Source organism: Populus trichocarpa, chromosome 7 (genome assembly GCF_000002775.5).
Source record: "Populus trichocarpa isolate Nisqually-1 chromosome 7, P.trichocarpa_v4.1, whole genome shotgun sequence".
Lineage (NCBI taxonomy): Eukaryota > Viridiplantae > Streptophyta > Magnoliopsida > Malpighiales > Salicaceae > Populus > Populus trichocarpa.
In genome coordinates, this window is record NC_037291.2 from 2,627,419 (window position 1) to 2,650,913 (window position 23,495).

General features: G+C 32.6%; 3 protein-coding genes and 1 non-coding gene across 5 annotated transcripts; all 4 read right to left on the reverse strand.

The window, feature by feature from the left end:
- Positions 1-7,877: 7,877 nt before the first annotated feature.
- LOC7473132 (CASP-like protein ARALYDRAFT_485429) lies at positions 7,878-10,466 on the reverse strand. Its single transcript, XM_002310153.4, has 3 exons — positions 9,935-10,466; positions 8,331-8,463; positions 7,878-8,243 (listed from the first exon to the last, which is right to left on the reverse strand). Exons 1-3 carry the CDS (start codon positions 10,066-10,068, stop codon positions 8,049-8,051), a joined length of 462 nt encoding a protein of 153 aa, XP_002310189.1. The 5' UTR covers positions 10,069-10,466; the 3' UTR covers positions 7,878-8,048.
- A 2,028-nt stretch (positions 10,467-12,494) lies between these two features.
- LOC7473131 (oxygen-evolving enhancer protein 1, chloroplastic) lies at positions 12,495-14,470 on the reverse strand. Its single transcript, XM_002310152.4, has 2 exons — positions 14,055-14,470; positions 12,495-13,430 (listed from the first exon to the last, which is right to left on the reverse strand). Exons 1-2 carry the CDS (start codon positions 14,292-14,294, stop codon positions 12,672-12,674), a joined length of 999 nt encoding a protein of 332 aa, XP_002310188.1. The 5' UTR covers positions 14,295-14,470; the 3' UTR covers positions 12,495-12,671.
- Positions 14,471-18,515: 4,045 nt separating this feature from the next.
- Positions 18,516-18,606, reverse strand: LOC112328284 (small nucleolar RNA SNOR75). Its single transcript, XR_002983039.1, has one exon. It is a non-coding gene; the product is annotated as a small nucleolar RNA SNOR75 (small nucleolar RNA).
- Positions 18,607-19,919: 1,313 nt separating this feature from the next.
- LOC18101203 (cold-regulated 413 plasma membrane protein 2) lies at positions 19,920-22,666 on the reverse strand. Of its 2 annotated transcripts, XM_024605027.2 has the most exons (5): positions 22,398-22,666; positions 22,070-22,276; positions 21,615-21,722; positions 21,449-21,519; positions 19,920-20,442 (listed from the first exon to the last, which is right to left on the reverse strand). In XM_024605027.2, exons 2-5 carry the CDS (start codon positions 22,246-22,248, stop codon positions 20,189-20,191), a joined length of 612 nt encoding a protein of 203 aa, XP_024460795.1. In that variant the 5' UTR covers positions 22,249-22,276; positions 22,398-22,666; the 3' UTR covers positions 19,920-20,188. The 2 variants fall into 2 exon arrangements, with proteins under 2 accessions (XP_024460795.1, XP_052310307.1); XM_052454347.1 differs by lacking the exon at positions 22,398-22,666 and having other exon boundaries at positions 22,070-22,385.
- Between the last annotated feature and the right edge of the window lie 829 nt (positions 22,667-23,495).

Below are 23,495 nucleotides of genomic sequence, written 5' to 3' on the forward strand. Positions count from 1 at the left end.
TGTAGTGTTTTCATAGACTCAAGTTGATCGTTGTGATTGCCATGAAAGTTCCTTAACACCTATTTTTGATATTGCAAGGCTTTCATATGATCAACGAGGATTCCTATATATGTATAAAAAAATGCTAATTTTCAAAAAATAAATCATAATATTGTATCTAATTTTGATACGGTTTTGTTCTATAGCACATTTTCTTATTTCTCTATTGCTACCACGGTTTTTGCTGCTAGCTACTTCTATTTGAATAGCTACTTATCATGTTTTGGGTTCTAACACAGAGTAACAAAAGTTTTGATAAAATAATACATGTGAAAAAAATATTCAGTAAATAGAATAGTTTAAACACAATCATTATTGAAAATAGCGTGGTTGTTTCAAAAGTAAGTTTTGAACCAAATTAATTAATAACTACAAAAATCAATTCAAATTTTTATAAAAATTCAATGGTCAAGAAATGAAAATCAAGATCTAATGATCAAGAAAAAAATGGATCATTGGAAACACACTGAAACTCTGTTTTTGACATATTATGTATTGTAATTAGAAAGATCTTGATGATGAGATTCTAACTATACCGTAAAAAACCATGAAACATATCCTAATTTTTTAGGGATTTTGTTTTGGATTAATTATGAACTTGTTGAATGGGCAACGAGCAATCTCCTCCATAATAGCCTTTGCTATCTCTGCTATCTCTTCGTTCTTTCACCAAACCTAAAGTATTTGTGAAGCTGTCAACCCTAAAGCAAGCCAGTGAAGAATGGCTCCCTTGCTTCGTAAATAGAAAACTATATTTAAATTCGACTTCTCTTTAGGTTTTCTACTTTTCCCAACCCTTCCTTTAAGCGGTTTAGTTTTGCTAAAAATCTTATATCATTGTTTAGGAAAACTAAAACTCTTGTATCTTTTTAGGAAAAAAAAAAGTTGATTGTGGAAAAATAAGTTGCTAAACTTTTTTCTTCAAAAAATAATAATCGACTAGTTTCCTCTTTCCAAATCCTGTCTAGTAGAATTTTAGTGGAGGAAAAAATATAAAATTTATTCTCAAGCCTCAAATAGCCAAAGCAGCAAATTAAGTGGCCTCAGTAGAAGATGGTGAGGACATCGAACCGGAAATATTGTTTACACGCACGTATAATCATAGATGATGGAGGATAGTCCAAACCATTGAGAAATTAGGCTTTAACTTATGTTTTTTAGTTTAATTTATATGAATTTTTAGTTGAAGTTTATTAATTTAGCTTTATTTGTTGGGTTTGATTTAATTATTGTTGGGTATTTTATTTAGTGGGTCATAAGCCCAATCACTTGTTCTAATTAGAGTTTTAGTATTTATATCCTACTTTTTTAAATATTAGACAGTTTTAATGATTAATAAAAATATTATAGATTTGGTATCTCTCCGATCCTCATTCTTCTCTTTTTTATCTGTTTTTTTTCTGTAAAAGTTTTTTTCTTTCTATTCTTTAATTCTTTTGTTTATTGCACCACATGAGAAGACAGATCAGATTGAGATATATGCAATGAATATGGATACCATGCCTTCATTAAATTCAACAAATAGGGCAAGACAAAAAAAATGAAGATAATTACTTCGTACACCTGGTGGTAGCACCTGCATGCCTCATTATGCTCCATCACTTGGAACGGACCTGTGGCTGTTAATCACCCAAAAAAGGATTGATGAATTAGAAGGAAGGGACTCCATGGCCGCAATCAGTGCTAGTCTTTATTGCATGTAGGTGCTAAACTGAATGAGTGCTAGAGTTCCACAAACACACCTCTGCATGTCACTGTTACTAATTTGCTCAGTAAGATAATGCTAAGTTTTCAAAAGCTTTTGTGATAACTCAACTTTCTTGGAATTCAGCTATGGCATGCCTTTTGTTTTTTTCCCAGAATCCTTTTCTGTGGGAGCCCTAACATTCTTAAGGTAGGTATAAATGTGCTTGCTTTATTAGTGGATTGGTAAGAAAATGTTGTTGATTTTTTTTTTCTTGCAGGAAAACATAATTGATTATAGTGGGATTCAAAAGGGCAAATCATACAGTAATATGATATTTTTACCGACATTATAATTTAATATGTATTGTCATCGGTGATATCTAATTTATGACCTGGCGATCGACCTTCATTTCCCCCTCCCTCATTTCTCCTTCTTTCTTGTGCATTTTTTTTTTTTGCAACAAACAGCCACCCCTCATCTCAACACAATTCAACTTCCCACAATAAATTTAGCTACCACAACACTTATTTTGTTAGCATCCGTGTTCTTATTCAAATTTTATTAAGGATTCTCCACTTTAAGTATGCAAATCTATCATTTTTTATTTGAACTCAATTTTAAAATGTTGATTCTTTTTTCATATTTTTTGTAGTATATGTATTTTGTTTGAATGTTAACTTGTTTTATAGTTTTTTCTCGTACAAATTTGTTGTATAGACTTTTGATTTGTACATGTTAGGTCTTGTTTTAGATTTTATAAAATTGTATTTGTTTGTAAATTGATGAAACTTATGTCAAATTTTTGACTTAGGTGTTTTGTGATGAAATAAATAATGGTTTATTTAACAAGTTCGTTTTGTATTTTGTCAATTTTATTGCAGAGTTAAAATTTTCAGTAAATATGTAGAAATCTGAATTCATGTAGATAATTGATAATGAATTAAGAGTACTATTAAAATAGATTGAATAAGTTTGAGCTAAATTAATATTTTTATAAATTATCTACTTAACGTAGTTAATTAATACATGTTGTCATCATTATTTTATATAGGTTTGATATAAGTAATGAATGATCGTTCATAAATGTATAGAGATTCACCTCAATGGTTACGGATGATGGATTATAGTAATGAGATTCGGGGTTTTATTAATTACGCACTATCTAATCCAAGAAATATTAGTGAAGAGATATTAGATGTTCATGCAAAAGGTGTAAAAATAAAAAATTTCTCAATGTTGTAACGATGCATCTTCTATAAAAAAAGATTCATGGAGAAATACATGTGTTAATATGCACATGGAGAACCGTATGTTCCTCATAATACCGTAGTAGAAAGGATGGATGAACCAACTTCTATTTTTAGTAACGTGCATGGAGTTGTAGATAATAATACTAATCCTTATAAGAATATGGTTATGAATGCGATGAGAATGAATCAAGGTCATGCTAGTCAATGTCCAAGAGTAGATGAAGAACCTAATGTAGACGCAACCAAGTTTTTTAATCTTTTGAAAGATTCTGATAAACCATTATGGGATGGTTGCACAAATTACAGTAAATTATTATTTTGTATTTATTCCATTTAGAATATTTTTTTTAAATTTAGGATTAAAAATATTATCACTTTGAAATAATTGTGTTGAATTTTAGTTGTTATTGTAATAATTTTTGCATTGCTTTTTTTTTTTTCAATTTTAATGTTCAATTTCAATTAGATGTGTAGGATTAATTTTAATTATTATTTTGGATTTTTGTAAAATTAGAATAATTTGTTGTAAATTTATGATTAAAAATTTTATCACGTAGAAAATTAAAATTTTCTACAAAATTGAATTATGCTAAATTTTTAGAAGAAATAGAATAAAATTAACTGGTTTGTGGCATATATATTGTGTATTTACATTTTTAAAATTTTGAGTAGTCTCCCATATAAGGTAGATGCTGCTGAATATTTTTTAAAAAATAGGAATCATTTAATTTTTTTTATCCTTTAATTTGTGTGGATGCCTAGGGAAAAGTCTATTGCACATCGCGAGGACATGATCACTGCTAGTTATTCTAGCAGCGATGCTGACGACCATGAGTCATTAGGTGCCTACCAAGACTAGGCACCTGAGGCACAAGCATCGACTCACGACGCGGGCTCGTCGAGTGTGATATTGCAACATCGAGGAGGGATCCCTTCACAGCAGGATCTATCTACCCGTAAGTACAAGGTCCAGTGGAAGTACAACCTTTCAATGTAAGTTTGTTTTACTTTCATAACGACATGTTTAATAATTGTTGAAAAAATAATATCATTTAACGAATGAAATTTCAGGTTTACAAACATTAAGGTTGTGAGAACAATAACATCGACTTTTAAATTGTCGATGAAAATTCTATTGTTTCAATAGAGTCAGGTTTCCAAACATCTTGAATGGAAATCACAGGCCGATGCATGGTTTTTAACGTTCAAGGTTAGTATTAACTTAAATATTTTTTATGTTAATTTGGGCTGTTTATTGAAATTATTGAAATTGTCCTTTTACAAATTTTTATTTTAAGGAAAAATTTGAATAGGTGAGAGCTGATAATAGTGTTGTGAGAAGGTTTTGGGAGAATAATACTACAATTAGGTAAGATCGAATTCAGGATATTTTTTTTTATTCCAAATATTAAATTTTATTTTTCATTTACTAACAGATAATTAATTTATATCATATAGGTTGCGTGACTTTTGGTACGAGGCGCAAAAGAAAGCAAAAAAATATGCATAAGAAAGAGAGCTTTCAGGCTAGAATAATATGGCAACTTGGAAGGATTTCATACCGATGTACGTCTTAGAGGCTGTATGGGCAGAATACATTCAGTACATGACGTTCACATGTCTCACTCAACGGTCACAGTCTGGTATGGATAACCATAACCGGCGTGTTCACGGTCTCATTACTACGCATACCGGTGGCTCCGTTTCATTTATTTCACATGCGAAGCGAATGGTAGGATTTTTTTTATTACATCCAATTTTTTTATTAGTTGTTTTTTTTATATAAATATATTTAATTGACAACATTTTTTTTATTACAAGCTACAGTTCTTGGACGTGAGTCAAGCCCGATGGAGCTTTTTGTTGAAACGCATGTGTGGAGTGATAACTGTGAAAAAGAGATACAGCAGCTCGTTAATAGTCAAGCTCAGCACTTCGTGATATGTTGGTTTTCAATCATTTTTTTCTTAAGTTATTTCTTCCTTGAATTTGATGAATTTATTTTTTCTTTCCAGAAGACATATAGCAACCAATTGAAGGAGAGATACGAAGACAATCTTTTGACCCATTCGGATATCAATCCAGATTTGTGGTTGGAGGCATGATCGTTCGATGGATCCAATGGAAATCGGGTGTACAGACTCTCTAACACTACGACCGAGAACTTACGAACGACCCTTAGTGCTTTGACCATTAGATGCTCACAATTGATTATGAGCATTCAAACTCCAAAGTTCACGGCGATGTTAGACCAATGGATACAGGAATCGGACAACCCGTCTTAATGATAAATATGAACGTCTCACTGCTAATTATGAATAACTCCATCGATTGGTAATGGAAAAGAGATCACAGATGGATGGGTCATGTGCACCCTCTAATTGGCCTCATGGTCCTAGCGACGACCAACCTCCTTCTCCTCTAGTGTCGCTTATAATTTAGATTTTTTGTATTTGAATATACAAATATTTAAATTTGTAATAAATATTTGAATTGTATACTAATTTATTTTATTTTAATTATTTTTTTACTTTTGTTCAATATATTTTTAAAAATATATATATTTTTAAAATATTACTGACAGGGTTACCGATGGCACAACTCCGTCGGTATATTCCAAAGAGTTCAAAAAAAAATTACTGCAAATACCATTATTACTAATGGTGTTACCGACGGAACTAGACCGTCGGTATATTTCGAAGAGTTGAAAAGGAATTGCAGCAAATATCACTGCTACTGCTAATGCACCGACAAAATTACAGATGGTATTCTATTAGTAATATGTTATATTTACCGATAGATATACTAACAGAATAAAACGGGTAAATTTTTCTTGGCATGTTTTGTCCGTCATTAAATCCATTGATATATTTATTATCAACGGACTCACCGACAGTCTATAAATTACCAACAAGAGTTTTTTCAATAGATTATTTTCATCCATGAGTTTGTCGGTAACATACGTACCAAGAGACTGTTAGTATAAATACATATAGAAATTTTTATCAATAAAACTATTAAATATGGTAATTATCTACGTCCCAACAATATTTCCTATATCATCTTTGATGTACGTATTTCAGGGATTGACCATAAAATCAGCTCGTTGTTACCAGGAAAGTTGCATCCCTTAAAATAGTTGTGCTCATTTGTTAGTTGCAGAGGCTGTCATGACCAACTGGTAGGTGCTTGCCTCTTCCATTATACATCTATTCCCTATGCAAACCAATAATTGTGCCACTTATACATGCTATTAATGTGTTCATGAATCAGGAAACTTTGCAAATCTACTGTAAGATCAAAGAGAATACGAGTAGTTTATGTTCAAGATTGATTTCCTAAATGGATATTGTTTTTTCCTCCCATAATCCATGGCTTGAAGCATTAACTTATCGGACTTAAAAAAATGGAAATACAGTACAGATCACAAAAGAAAGATATTATAAAGACGCCTTCTTCATAATTCTTTTATCCTATCTGTGACTTCTAAATATTTGATTGGACATTTTCTGGCTTATGAGACGTCTTCGTGTTAAATCTAAATGATCAAAACTCAAGAAGCCATTGTAGCAAATCAGATCAACCATTATCTTCTCACTGATGCGTGGATCTGTTACTCTAGTGCCGATATGCATCATTTCAGAAACACGAGATGGTAATGGTGAAGTCATTGTCACTCAAGGTCATCTTCTACATCCCCCTCTCTACAGCCTGTTTATGAATGACACTCGTCCTACTATGCACATTGCTTCCTTTACAAAACCCCGATGTTCCATCATGATGTTTTAGTTCATGTTGATCCTGTAAACATATCTCATCACGTTATAATATATAATACGTCTACCAGACCATACTTACTGCTAGCTAGGAGGAAGCAATCCTGTGAAGGTGATTTCACCAGGCCAAATGGATCCAGCTTGCATCCTTTCAAATAGTTTGATCGCTTTAATTATATCTCGAACCATTTGATGCGAGGAAAACAAAAATCAAATCCCAGGACGCTTTTACTCTTACTGGGCATGTTTTAAAATTCATCCTAAATCACATGTCAAATTCAAAACACTCAAAAATACAGATCTTTTCTTTCAAACATGTTTATAGAAAAACTTCATTGCCATTGAACTACTCTTGTTGAACGGAGAAGAGTTTTATTGCTGAAAAATTAGAGGGACTCTAAGATAGGAAGCGGAAAGTATGAAGATCAAAAGGAATTTTCCCCCCCAAAATCTATTTTGGCCACGAGGCTTCTCTATATTTTTCACAATGATCCCTTTTCTGTCTAATATCTCCCTCAACATTTTTTTTTTTCTTTTCAAATTAGCCATTAATTTCAACACAAAAGGATGCAACTGGAAGAAAAAAAAGTTTAAAGATGAAAAAAGCATGGCATCTAATCTAATGATTGCATTCTTGTTCCATGAAAAATGTAGTCCTTGTGCCTTATCATGGATCGCAAAGACTTAATGGTCATTACGATTTTGGTTTTGAAGTTCATGTTCTAACAAGAAAAGGTTCATTCATGTCCCCGCCAGTACTCTGAAATTTCAACAGCAACATTTCTCGTGTAGAGGACTTGTGCATAGCTTCCCAACATCTTTTGTGGGCATCAATTTGCCTTGACAATCAGTGTCTGATTAGGATTGGAAAGGATTTCAACATCCTGATGTGGGTCTCGATTTGTCAACAAATTCAATAACTAGTGTACCATAATTACATTCCCTCCCCTTTACCTATTTTATTACCTTAGAAGCAATGGACAAGACAACGGTTGAAAGCTCATAATTGAGGCAGTGAGGATGACCTTGCAGCAACCTTGTCGGCAGGAAAAACTGAACATCACTGATTTCTGAAGATTAAGCTCATAATTCTCTAGTCCACAAAATGAACAGGACAAAACAAGATGCATAATAATTTGGCTGTGTATTTCATTAAAATCAGGGAAATCAATTGCATAACTTGACACAAGCTGGAAATGTGCAAGGCTATGACTGTACAAGCATTAACTTTGGGTAACAAGAGTTCGACAATATTTGCTCATCTGATTTTTATGCATGGATATGAAAAATGAAGTATTACAAGGCTGGAAGAAGCCAAAGATTAAAGAGTGACGAAGAAAATGAGAGAAACCAAGACAAGAAAGCCATAGCGGCGGATAACTGATATCTACTACATAACTTTTCTGGGCAAAATGATTTACCAACATCAAGCAGAAGATCTGCAACACTAGCTGTTGAACAGGCTGCTGCTAGTGATAGAAATGATAAAACCTGTTAAAAAAATCAAATGGTGAATAAGCAGACAATGACAGTTTCTTTCAATGATTAAGTTTTCGATTGAATATAACCAGGACGTACCAAATCTCCAATGATGATCATTAGCAGATTCCTTCTTTGAAGATCTAAACTTTTAACAAAGACAGAATAAGCATCCGCCAGTACCAAAACCAAGCTCCATGGAATTACCAAGCCCATAACTGTTACCAAGAAGCTGACATAGAAATGCCTACCAATTACAAAAAGCTGAAGCACACAAAACACCAGCATCCTATATTGCTTGGTAATAATGGAAGTGCAGCACACTATGATGTACAAGAAAAATTGAGAATTGCAGATGCTTGCAATTTTTCAAAACAGCAACTCTATCGTCAGACAAGTAAAAGAGAGAAGGAAAGAATTTCATACCAAGTTAAATGTTTAAGCAAAAAAGAAAAACAAACAGAAGTCCTAAGTTCATTCCCATATCTACAGATTTATTTTCATCCAGATCATGTAGTTAATTTCATCATTTATCTGTAGAACCTATAAAATTTCAGAATAATCATAAGAAAGATATTTAATTGATAGGTCTTCTAGTAACTTGTATGTTTTAGAAACATCATCATCAGGACAGTTGAATAGGCTCTTTAAGATAATCAAATTCACTTCAAACCAAGAAAACACAGTCTTGATATCCACAAGTCTCAACATGAGATCACCGCAAGTTTTGTCACCAAGACAACTTGAGACTAGTAAAGGCCACCAACTTCGGAGCACAAGCAATACAACATGCAGAGCAGTAACACTGGCTCTCGACCTAAGGGTATTGGGTCAATTCACCATTAAAAAACCAAAAAGTCTAAAAGCTGAATGGACATTCCATCATCGCATTGATGGAGAGCTAAAACAAGCACATCTATTGTTCGGATATATAGAAAACTGATTACAGGTTTCTTCTGCAACCATGGTTGTAGATTAAGGGGAAAAAAACCCTTAAACTGTTCCAAATGCTTGCAAAACCATCTGCAAAATACATCCGTTGCTGCAAACTCATACATGGCAACCTAAATCAAGCCTCTATTGGAAGATACAGTCTTATTTTCCTGTAGGAGACCATCCCAAAAATGATCTAGTCAAGGATTAGATGGTATGCATGTAATGCACCACATTTGAAATGCATCATATGGCCGAGCTTCTGACTCTCTAATTGCTAAATTATCTCACAATGATGCCACACCCAACCACAGCTACGAGATCATTTACACCACTAAACCGAGATGTTGTCTCCAACACTTATCCTGAGAGAACTTTTGGCCATCTGGTTTATCAAACCAATCATGACTCTGCAAAAATGAAATCCTTCCAATAAACCTCACAGTAACAGTAAGAATAGGATAAGCGTCAACAACTTTATTGCCTAAATCGTCAGAAAACCAAATATCTTCCTCTTTCACCGTTCACTCATTACGCCATATGATCACAACTGTGCTTCCCTTTTACAATCTTAAGCAAGAATTACCTAATTATTAGAAGTAAAAAGAAATGAGATCTCAACCAAAAATAGAAAAAAGAAAGAAATGAAATTAATAGACAAGAAGAACAGTCGACAAAACAAAATTGTATGTAATAAAATTGTAGTAACAACACAAGAGAAGCAGGGTATTGAAATTCATAATTAAAAAAAAAAAAAACAGTAAGAGTACCAGAAAGTAGTATAGCTGTAAAATTCAACATCCAAACACATTAAGAGAAGTGAAGCACAAGAGAAACAGGTCTGCCCAAATCTCAAAGCCAGGCTACCACTTGACCCCATTGCTCCAGGCACTTGCCCTTCCATCTTTCTAAGAAACTCCCCCTCTGTATCTTCATGTCCAGAACTTCATTTCACCCTTGTTTTCCCAGGGTGATCGATGCCACCACCAAATAAAAGGAATTGAACTTGAAGCTAATAGAGAAGGGAAATGCCAGCTATGGTTTTTCTTAAATGATTTGACTTTAATGGGGATAAAGTAACATTAACAGTCGTTTGCTTTGGTGAAAGAAATTTGCAAGGGAAAGGGATGTTAAAATTTGTAAAGCCTCATGAAAAGGAGAGACTTTCTAGCTTCTCCTCTCTTCTCTTTACCTTAATTTTGGTTTCTTTGGGTATGTTTGTTGTCTGTCAGAGAATACAATAGAACAGAAGATTTGGAAACGTGGGCTTCGTTGGTGTTGTCTGAAAATGGCAAGTGGCAAAATTAAGGTTTCTACATGGGTTTGGCTGTCTTTGCCTACCTTTACTTTATTATTAATCCATTTATTTTCCCATTACCAAATAAAGAAAAGAAGAGTAATTACAAATATTAATGAAAGTTAATAAATAAAATAATTTCAAAAATACATGTCATAATATTTAATAGCGCATAAGTTTTTAAAAGTTTTTTTTAATGTTTATTTTTAAAAAAATTAAAAATTGCTATTTTTTTATTATTATTAACGTGGGTGTCCGTGTCAGTTTGCGCGCACCTCGACTAATCTCACGGGCTCTGAAGATAATGATTATATAAGCCTCCTGTAGCTATTAGCTATTGTTTTTTTGTGATTTCTTTATGATGAAGTTTTTATTTATTTATTTATTTATTAGATTACACTTAAGCTAAAAGAATTGAAATCAAATTCTTGTGATTTGTCTTAGCATTGTTTTCCTTATTCCTCTGGTGATCTTAAAATAATTTATTACTTTTTGTCTAGTGCTAACAACGTAATTATAATATTATTTTTCAAATTTTTTAAATTTTTTATTCTTGACAGCACAAAGAGAAAAACAAGAGAATTTGTAAAAGAGAAAATATATTTTTTTTAAGATTAGAATTTTTCTCAATTATTATTATAATCTTGTCATAATTGTCTTTATATATAAAAAGCGATAGATGATTTTAACGTTAATTTATTTAAAACCAGCAAATGTACACATCTTTTTTAAATCATACTATTTTATATTAAATATTTTAAATTAAATATACTTTTAAAGAGACACAACCCTAAAATAAAAGACACGACTTTTAATTCACTCCAAAAGGCACGAGTGTTGTTGAAGGAAAGCAATGAAAAACAAAATCATTAGATCAAGTATAGGAGATAAGGATAGTTCTTTTAACCACCAAAATCATTGGTTTGAGATTCATGAATGTTGAAATCAGAACAAAAGATATGTCAAGAAAGAATTATACGTGGGATCTTAGTATTGGAAATATTTCCAACATTTAAGGGACTATTCTGAAAAGAACAAAAAAATGAGGGTTTAAACCTAACTAAATTTGTTTAGGTTGGAGTTAGTTAGGGTATGTTTGGATACGCGGTTTATTTTTAACATTTAAGAGACTATTCTGAAAAGAAAAAAAAAAGAGTTTAAGCATAACTAAGTTCGTTTATGTTGGGTTTAGTTAGGGTGTGTTTTGGAACGCGTGCAAACCGCGTTTCTAAAATTTTGAATTTTTTATTTTGCTTAAAATAAAAAAAAATATTATATTTTCAAATCATTTTGATGTGATGATATCAAAAATAATTTTTTAAAAATAAAAAATTTTATTTTGATGTATTTCTAAATGAAAAGTACTTTGAACCGCCATCGCTACAATAATTTCAAATAGGCTTAGATAATTTTAAAATTAATTTATATATTTTCAAGATAAAAAAAATAAATAAAAACATATTTTTTTCTATTCTCTCCATCTTTCCTGTTCACATGAAGCTGTTTTCCACCATTGAAGGGGCCATTTAAGCATCCATATCATGGAAGGGTCGTTTCAATTAAAAATAAGCCTTTTTTTTTTTTTCTAAACAAGGCACATATGGCTGGATATGTGATTGATCAGCCTTTCTATTCTTAAGAAGAAAAAATACCGCGGCTGGCATTATTGGCATTAAAAAATAAATGCGAGAAACCTCATTGTAGCTTCCTCTTCCAGCAGAGTTAGATTCACAAGGAATCACATTTTTGGTGTTCCTGCTAATATCTTCCAACACCATTATAGTTTTTTAATAAACAAAGCAAGTTCCCGTCGATCTCTTCCCATGCACGACTAGTTTTGTGTGATCTTGAAGCAGGCAGGTTAATGATTTGGAATTGGTCCCCTCTTGATTCAACTTTCGTTAGTTTTTGTTTGGATTTATTATATGATTTTGCCTCCATCTGGGCTTAAAAAATTGAATATTGCAGGCACAAGGTTCTGTGTAGAGTGCAGCAGGTTAGACATTTTACCACATGGCTCCCACAACCTGCAATTATCTAACCATGGACCTTAATTTCCGAACATTATTACATGGAGGCTTGATAATATACAAACAAGATAAAATATATTAGTGCAGCTCTTTGGGGTCACAGAAAAGTTTAGCAGCATCTTGAACATGTAGCAAAATCCGAACCAAGAATAAATGCACAGATTTCATACGAGAAGAGCTCTATTGATCAAGCTGAGCATACCAGATCCCCTGGATCTTGACATCCTTTGGGGTCTTTGCTCCCAAATCAGTATCGGATGGCTGGACACTCTCAAACACTCCTATGACCTCTCCGGTCTCAGGCTTGCTCTTGGTAACACTTAGGGTGATTTTACCTGTTGATGATGCGGTGTTCTTGATGTTTTCCTTGGTTAGTTCCTCCTCATCCCCTCTGCCTCCAGCAGGCAATGCAACTGCATTGTCATAACCGGTTGAACCACCTCTTCCCTTTGGGTCCAGGAAAGAAGAGCCCCGGTAGGATGGTACAAGGAAATCTCCACTGAAGCTGTCTGGTTTTCCTGATGCAACCAACTGTTTAATGGTGAAAAGGAAAGGCACACGCTCACCACCAGGTAGCTGAACAGTCACAGCAGCATAGTCAATGCCATCTTTCTCCTCAAACTTGATGTTTCCATCAGAAGAGACTTCGAAAGGTCCCTCAATCTCGTCAAGAGTGTAGGTTAAACGTGTCATAAGCTTAGTTTTTTGGAAATCAGGTGGGGAATTCTTGTTTATACCTTCAGCCTTGACTGTGAATGAAGTTGGCTCTAAGCAGATCTTCTTAGCATTGTATTTGCCGGGCTTGAAGGCAAATGAATCAAGTCCTCCGTCAATGGTTGGGCATTGGTTAGCAGTTCCAGATCCTTTTACTTCCATGTATGTCTTGCTCTGGATTTCTTCATAGGTCAGCCTCTTCGGAACTCCTTCAGCACTTGCTCCCTGAAATACAAAAAGCGATCACCTCCGGGGTCAGATTTACTCCTCAATGTAACACTGAAATCTTAAAAAAAAAAAAAAAAAAAGTTCAGCAAACTAAGCTCTCTAAGCATTTCTTCTTTAATTCCTCGTTGATCAAGCACTAACCCTCAAACTCAAATACCATTGTTATTAATGTGTCAGGGCCAATGAGAGATGGAAATGAACAATACGAGGGCCTGGCCTTAAAATTCTCCTGTCAAGTTCTGAACAGTATAACATGTGGACAGTGCATGCAGCACAAATTAGGACTGTTTACTTCCACTGCTTTTAATCACATCTGAAAATTGAGCCTAGACAGTGATCCTAAACTAAAAGAATCATCATACAAAATGAAGTTTTTGCTACAATATTATCAATTCTCAAAAGGATAGATACTTCTTCCTTTCCTAGTCATCTTACATGAAAATAAGCAGTTAAACCAAGTCCATTAACACTATACTATGATTAAGAGGGCAGTATGTGTACAAAAAAAACACAGAACAAGGCAGGGTCAGGACATTATCAGGCCAATCAAATTATAGTCTAACATTAATCTGATCATACAACCATTGGAAGTTCAAAAACATCAGACTAAGACATACTCACCGAGACAACAAGAGCTGAAGTAGCAAGAGCAAAACCAGCTATCTTACTAGCATCTACACACTTTTGAGCCAAGTCTTTAAGGTCAGATTGCAAAGAGCAAGAAATCCTAGCACTAGCTGGTTCCAAGCCAAAAGCCTTGGAAACACTTTGAGAAGACCTTAGTTGAAGGCTGGTCCTAGAAGGCACACCCACCTTGGTGGGTTGCATCAGTGTAGCTGCTGCTTGCAGTGAGGCTGCCATTTTAGTTCTTAGAAATAAAAACAAGCTTAACAACTGACCACAAGAGGAAGTGTTTTGTGCTGGGAGGAGTGGCAAGTTAAGCTGGTTGGTTTTGGTGTGAGTAAGATAAGAGATAGGATAAGGCTTCCTCCTATTGGCTGATTGAGCGAGGGTAATGTCTCTGGTTTTCTAGGCCGCCATGTGGCAAGTATCAGGTTTGGGATTAAGATACTCTCTCTATCAGAGTGGATGATGAAGATGATGTTGATGATGGATTAGATATCTTGTCGGCCCCACTGCAAAGAATATGTGGTTTTTAGACCCATTGTTGCCAAAGAAAAAATCCATGGCCTGCCAACACTTGGTTGCTCATGCACCTTCCATAAATACAAGATACAAACCTTTGTTGCTTTGGATTATTATACTTTTATTTCCTTTATTATGTAGTTTTTTTTTTTTTAAGAATTAATTTTATCCAATTTCTTTATATGAATTATAGCAAGTTTCTTAGATCAAGATATGATTTCAAATCTTTAGATCCCTTGTATTATTATTATTATTATTATTACTGCTTAATGTATTTTCTCAAATTCTTTTAGAAATATGCATATTTTTTAATGAATTATAAAATATAAAATATAAAATCATATGAAACATTATTTAAATGAATTCAACATATGAATTAAGAAAATTTGGATTAAATAAATGCACCATAAAGATTGACAATCACAAAAATAAAGTTATTGGTATGAAAAAACTTCAAATGAATTTAGTATTATTCACTATGCGGTACTCACGCTTCGCCGCGAGACTGGACAATTTTTATACACAAAAAATAATGTTTTATGTGTTGCAAGCATGTTTTTAAAAAATAAAAAAATATATGTGGCTCATGTCATAGACCTGAATTAGTCGAATAAGTTAACTTTATGTTTAAATTAGATGAAAAAAATAGATAATAACAGTAAATAGATCAAATTTAAAAAGAAAAGTGATCAAGATAACCTAGATAAAAAAAGTTTTTTTCAACAGGTGACAAATGATGTAACTCAATTTACAACCCATTAAATTCAGAAGAATGAAATAGGATAAAAAAATATAAAAAAAATGATCCTAGTCAATCTAAGTTGGCATTACAAACTTGTAACGCAAGTAATCAAGGTTGAGCTAACATGGGATATCCTGCGAAACTCACGGTCTAGATCATGACATTGGAATAACATGATATAAAAAAAAATAAAGAGTATTATTAAGCCTAATTTTTTAAAAAAATATATTAACCCATCTTAACTTTTAAAACCCATGACCCGGGTCATTAGACTCGAAACACCTTATCTGGAAAAACCATGGAGCTCAATTCCTAAAAAATAATTTTAATTATATAAAAGGATTATAAAACTAACGATTAAAAAAATAAGGATCAAAATTGAAATATAAAATAAAATTTAAATTGAATTGAAGGGTGTAATTGAAAAGAAAAGTCAATTTAGCAAAAAGACTGTAAAAATAAAAAAAATAAGGATCAAAATTGACATAAAAATAACAGCAAGTTTTTTATTGAAGGGTAAAATTGAAAATAAAAAACACTTTACCAAAAGGAAAAAAAATAAAAAGAATAAAGATCAAATTTGTAAATAATATACCTTAAACTTGAATTGAATGATGAAATTGAAAATAAATTAAAATGAATTGAAGAGCCAAGAAAAAATTAGAAATCAAGTTAATGAGGACCAAATTAGAAAATATAATACCATAAATTTGGATTGAATGATAAAATTGACAACCAATGAAACATTTACAAAAGTGCCAAGTAAAAAAATTAAAAATCAAGAGAATAAGGACCAACTTGAAAATAACAATATATGTCAAATTGTAATTGATGGACAAAGTTCCAAACCAAGATCAAATTTCTATAAAAAGACCAAGAAGAAATATTAAAAATCAAAAGAATAAGGAATCAAAATTGAAATACCAATAATAAAGATAGCTAAATTGTAATTCTTAGGAGGAGAGATAAAAGAAGAAGAAAAAAAAATCAACCGGTAACAAACCAAACTACCAACTATGACACGTGTCGCATCACCGGAAAGAGGATGTGGTAAAGATTTCAATGACACAACATATGAACATTTTTGAACGCTGGGAGGCGCCGCACGTGCCACTTGAAGGGTGTGGGCGCCTCTTATAAGCCTTTAGGTTCCCCACATGCAACTGTCCTTTTATCGTTTAGTCAAATATTAAATTACCCTTGATTTGACTTAATAATTGCACAAAACCTAATGTGGAAAGACAAAAAAGCCTCTTGATTACACATTTAATTTTTTTGCTTTTAAGGGTATTTTACTTATTTCACCGTGTTTTTTAATTATTTATTATTTTTTATATTTGGTTAAATACCAAATTTCTCCTCGGCTAACATTATAATAACAAAAAAACAATTGTGAAAATAAAAAAATACCCCTTAACACCATGTTTAATATTTTTGCTTCTAAAGGTATTTTGATAGTTTCATGGTGCAATAAAAAAGAAAAAAAACTTATTTACTCTCGGTAAATTTGGTAATGATAGATGAATCATGTGAAAGGACTTTAATATTTTTAAAAATCAGTGTTAAGTTTTTTTAGTAGAATAGCAAAAACATCATTATATTATTTTAGTGAATAATGTTTTCAAGTGTGGTACTATATTGGTTTCCAAGAAATTTTAGCTTATTGTTTTAATTCAACGATAAACAGGGACGGAGTAAAAAAATAAAATTAAAAGGGTTCAAATTAAAAAAAATATTAAAAAATACTAAAATTTCAATTGTTTTACTACTAAAATTATAAACATTATTAAGAAAAGGGCTGGAAAAAACATTTCCTTGTTGTTTGTTTTGTTGGGTAATAATACGTAATAATAACCATATCATTAAAAATGAAACTCAAATTGAAAATAACATTTGCTAATAGTAATTTCATTGCTTATGAACGATAAATTAAAAAAAAAAACAAACAAATCAGATCATCAAAGCATAAATATCGTCATAGTACCTACTTAAAAGAAACAAAACAGGTTAAAGAGCAAATTCTGATATTTAAAATATAAATTGGAGTATAAATGAATTTTCTCCACGAATAAAAGTAAAGTATAGTTTTTGCTAGAAATCTCAAGATCAAATTCAATCTCAATATTATAGCTGTACATTTTATCACGTAGTAAAAACTTAATTAGATGTGTATATTTTATCATATAATAAGGATTAACAAATAATCCCTAAACCCTAAAACAAAAAAAGCATTAATCTAAACATAACCTTCTTTAATCACATGTCAACTTTCTAAAATAAACTTTTATTTAGGGAGTAACTTTTAAAAATATATTTATTTTTATATTTTTATTCATGTATCTTTAATAAAATTCATTTTTATCTCAACTTTTTTTTTTCCCTCCCGGTTTATTATTCATGTAATTTCATAATACCATGTGAGGTTGTAATTAAACCTTTTATTTAGGGAAAGAAGGGTGTTTGAGGAATAAAAAACACTTTAGTGGGATAATTTAGAAACATATTTAAGAGCATGGGAGCTGAAAATTAAGTGTTTTAAACCAAAAGGACCTGTTAGTTTGTTTTCTAAATAATAGGGACTAAATTATAATTTACTCCTTCAGATAGACAAAACTGGTTTCCATCCCGGAACGCCGGCGTTAGCAGCACGGCGCCCTAACCAACTGCACTAAGATTGTATTTTAACACCTAATCTACATTTTGCCCGGCAAAGTGTAGGTGAAAGGAGAAATCTTTGTACAGTCTTTGCAAAGACTTAAACAGACGAGCAGATTCGTGCACACAGAAGCAATATTGCCTTGGCACCCTCACAAGCATTAGCGAGATGATATAAATCCAGAAACAGAGGGCTAACCGAAAACCATGATGCTAAGGAAACTCAGCTTTAGATCTACCTTGGTCCTACACTGATCTTGTTTGCGAAGAAAATCCAACCTTTTATTAGTTAGGCACCAAGTTTGGAGGTTGAAGAGGAAGGAGAGCAGCTCAAAAGTGCTTGAAATGCAATCACAGGTAAAACCCTCAATGCTTAAAGAGAGACTAAGATTGCTTTCTCATCATTGCTGCGTCATCCTTCCGCCCCTCCCTCCTCTCGACATTTCCATTTTTAAATCAACAACCCAAGACGATCGAAAATGACCCAGAAATAAAAAATTATTCAAAAAAAAAAAAAAGAAGGAAAAGGGAATGATGATTTCTCTCAGACAAATGCCTCGAATTGTCCTCACAATTTGAAAGAATGGAAAAATGATCAGACTCGTCATCTGTGTTTCTTCATCACCGAGAAATCATTAATCCATCATTATTGATTGAAAAAAGAGAAAAACGAGGAATATGATTGATATGAAAAACGAAAGCATGAGTTAGCTGGCTCCATAACCATGAGTTCTTTAGCACTATTCGAGGCCTTTGCTTTTTTATATATAGGTGAAAGAGAACTAGGGTTAGGGTCTTCTTGCCTTTCAGCGCTGAAATTACCAGGGTGCCATCCGCTCTTCCAACCATAACCGTTTGACAAGTCGGTGAACAACCATGGTTTTTTTTTTGTTTTTTACTTGGGAAGTTTAGGACTGTGGTTTTACTATGTTTCTCAACAATTTTGATTTTTTATATATTTTTAGTTTTAAATTAATAATTTTATATGTTTTTGAATGTTTTGATATATTAATATTAAAAATAAATCTTAAAAAAAATATTATTTTAATATATTTTCTAACAAAAAAACACTTTAAAAAACAGTTTATAACACTTCTAAACAGTTATTTAATGCAGTGTTGTGATGTTAGTTGTGAAGTTGTTTAATTTTATAAAGATAAAAAATAATATTTGATAATTTATTACTATATTGTATTTATAAATATTTAAAGTATTTGGATAGTGTTTTATTAAATTTTATTATTGATTTTTTGATATATAATAAAATTACCAATAAAAATTGTGATATATCATATATGTTTTATTTATATTAAATGGTTTATAGTTTATTAAACTTTTTTTTTCTATAAATAGAACCCTAAGAGTTCAACTTACAATCAATGGTTAGATAATTAGGGATAGAATTAAAAAAAAAATACGTAAAGAAAGAAATAAGAAATTGAAAGATAAATTGAATTAAAGGGGTGTCTAAAAATAGCTTACATAAAACATTTTATATAGAATTAGGGCTCAAGGATCCAGAATTAGTTCGATTCCTTTACCCCTCCTAAAAATGTCTTGCAAACTCTGGCCCAATATAAAAGAATCTGAGCTTGTAAATTTGGGCACTCATGATTCAAACTCTGAATGCGCCTGTAATACCTAGATATGAATGAAAACAACTACTATGATCAACTAGACTTGTGTCGATCCAGCCTGAAAACCAAGTCAAAAGTTAGGGTTGACTCTAAGATTGACCAGTGTAAAGTGCAAACTAACCTAAGTAACCTTACTTCATTTCCAAGTTAACTCATTAGTTGAGTTTTATAACTATAATGATGACTAAGTTTTATAACTATAATGATGATTATGAAATTGCCACAAACTCAATTGTTTTTTTCTTTGATTTCAAATTTTAATCAAATCCAGGTTTAAAATGAGTAAAATTGCATTGGAAATATAACTTAGGAGGGAGAACGGAGGCTTCCAACATCCATTGATCAGTCTCTTGACAAATAGTGAACAATCAACAGTTCTTTTACATCAACTGTATACAAAAGTTCTTTTATTGCAAACAGATGCACAGTTCAATAGAATTTATGAACAACCGACTGTCGATGCATACCAAATCATAGTATTATTTGATATCTAAAATATAAATTAAACACAGCATGAATGTTTTAATTTGCAGTGTAGTCACAGTTTCACTGCTCCAATCTGCAGGCTAATGTGCCTACAAGAAGTGAAGCACTAGTGCCCACACAGGATAAACTATCAGAAGGATAATCCCAACAGTGTTTGATATTCCATGGGGCTGTGTAAACGAATTTCTGAATCCACCAGATGCCCGGATGTGCTCTTGCAATAGGTAACAAGCAATGATAAGGCATATGAAGACACCAACCACGCTCCCCTTCAAGGTGTGTGCAAAGAAATTTGGAGCCACAACCAGAAGAAGAATTATTGATCCTGGCATCTCCAGCCAATCTGTACATGGCAATGATCAGAAAGTATTACATCAATGGACAATAGCAAAGATATAGTTACAGTCAACAAAGTGCATGCATTTCTTACAAACAGTGCAGGCAGTAGGTACATAGTTATTATAGTCATGAAGCATCACGTATTTTGTTGCAGAGTATCAGCAGTGGTAAATAGAGAGATTTACAAGAAATATAATTTAGAATGATACAGCAAGTTTTCACACATGAACAGCTGTCTCACATATTGAAATATCTGACAGCTTACTTCTACATGTCATAACTTAGAAGTATACTGAGACAAGAATGAAAATCTATTGTGGAATCCACGTATTTGGGGGAGAATATGGCACAATTTCAATGACAAAACAAATATCGGTTAGACCACCAAATCGAATTTTCCATCTCTAATCTAACAGATCAACATATAGCAATAAGAAATCAAATTGCGGAAAAAGAAATGGCGAACCTCCACTTTTATTATATTAGTTAGTAGTTGATCCAAAGAGTGAAAGAACCATCATAGTCTTCAAATGGGAATATGAATTTAAAGATAATGTTTACAAGATTGTTTCTTCTCTCAGCAAGCGTACGGGTGGGTGGGGGTGAGAGGGAGAGAGCATGGATGGAGCTAGGGGTTCACAGGCTGTATCGGGGAACTGCAAACTATCCTTAGCCTTTGCAATTTCACATTGACTGGGAAAAATAGCAAAATTACAGTTTGAAGTGTGTTGATTAGATAATTTAACTCACACAAGAATTCAGTCAACCTCAGGAAATGTTGAATAGAATAAACAGCCTAGCCTCAGATGTGCCGATCAATTTTGGCACCTGGGAAATACAATTCTAAAAATGTTTCAAGTAATCCGGAAAACTTAGGTTCTCTTTCTCAATAACTTTGCTACCTGTCAAACATGGTGGCTGGTGCAGAAAAAAGAATGGCAAGGCTACACAAGCAAGCAATGCATTCTGCTAAAAACTAAGATCAATAGGAAACCAATTTGGGCCTGAACCTGGAAAATGTCGTGGGAAGAAGAGCCTGAGAACCACTGCAACAAAAGCAATCCACCTTCCAACTTCCCCTCTGAATAATTTGGACATGCATAGAATCAAGCTCAGTAGAAGATAAAACCAAAATAAATCGAAGTGAAAAGGTTAAATATCACAGAAGATTATCACCTGAAGAAGTTAAATAGTACAGAAGGAAGACTAAAGAAAATGTAAGGGACTAAAAGTGAAGTCAGCATGTTGGATCTCCAGTTTGTCCGGTCCAATATCAACAAATAACTGCACAGAACATCTAATAATAAGTTAATTATTTACAGAAAGAATTCAACACTCGCAATGGGAATAGATGGGGTTCAGATTCATATAGATTGCAGATAAGACGTATCAGGCACGGTCATTTACTTGTTCACTGTTGAACTCCAGGATCAAAGCCCAGTTTATGACGAGCAAAATGAATTCCCAAAGAAACTAGACATGAAACAATCAGAGTATATGCGATCCTTAGTTTATATTACCTGTGTTCTCAGATTTCAGAGCAGAAATTCAACAAAAGTATATTGTATATTGTATATTGTATCAAGAAATGAACTTTACAAAATTAAGCAAAAAAAAAAAAAAAGACTCACATAGCAGCAAAGGAGGCAACCCATTTGAGAAAAGAGGTACCAAACCCCAAGCCACCAAGCTTAGCGGCATCCTTGATGAGTTTCTTAGCAGCAACCTTGAGCTCATTGACATCGGACTCAATTAAATTAGCGCTGACTTCATCATCAGTCTTCATCTTCAAAAACTCCATCCTCCCCATTTTTCTTTTCTCCTCTCTCCTTCAAGATCTAAAATCAGAGAACAAAAGGGCCCACAATGTGAAATACAGATACGATATTAAAGAACAAACAGACAATAGACGCAAACAGTAGTGGTGGTGGTGGCAAAGAGGATATGAAAGACAAGGACCTTTTTTATGAGCTGGTCTCTTCAATGGATCTATTCCAATGACACCGATGCAAATTTTGTGGTTTGACAAGGTGGGGGGCCCTTGTTTCGAGGGAAATCAACTCGATAAGTTTGGAAACTTCCCCCCTTTGAGTCAGTCAGTGAAATTTCGGATCTCCTCCAACTGCGTCTGTCATGTTGGCTGACTCTTGGAATTACCTGCGTAGCCGGAGAACGCTGTTGTTTATCCCACGTGGCTTGGGAACTGGCTTCTGTTTCGGAGAATGACGCATGGTAGACGAGGTGGCGAAAGTGAAATGTTCTTACTTCTTAGGAGTTAAGCCCAGTTTGTGAATTGGGTCAAGGCCCATTTTTGTTTCTGTAGCTACTTGGAATTTGGAGACCACTCTGGTGTCGCTGGTAACGTTTTTTTTTTCGAGCTCGAATTTTAAAATTTAGAGTTAATATCTAAATAAATTATTTAAAGTTCTTTTTTAAATAGATTAAAAAATAAAATAATCCATAAATATTACATAATATAAAATAAAAAGAGATAAATGATAAAGCAAACTTGACCATGTAAATACATAAAAGAGGATGGTGTTTTATTGTAGAAATACTTTTCATTCTCCCATATTTTTTCCCCCTCCATTATTCATTGTTAGTTTTTTCCTTTTAGTTTTCTGAAATCTTCGACAATTAAACTTCATTTATTTTTAATTTTATCTTTTCAAGTTATGTTGAAATGATTTTAAATGTTGGAATTTGTTTTTATTTACATGTTCTTTGAATATTTATTATGTAATAGAATATTTTGACTTTAACTTAAAGTTCGCTTTTATAAAATAGAATTTTAAGTTATTGTTACAAAAAATTTAAAGAAAAAAATTTGTTTTTTAAAAGGTATTAAAACTTCAATTTAATCCCTAAAATTGTAAATGATACATTATTTCTTACATGTTGTTTTAAGTTTTTACATTTCAGTTCAAAACTTTATTTTTGTTATATTTTTAATCTCTGGATATTAACAAAAAAAAAAAAAGAAGATAAAGTCGCTAAAAAAATAGAGAGAAAAGAGTATTTGATCAATCATATTTCAACCATAAAAAAGATTAAGCT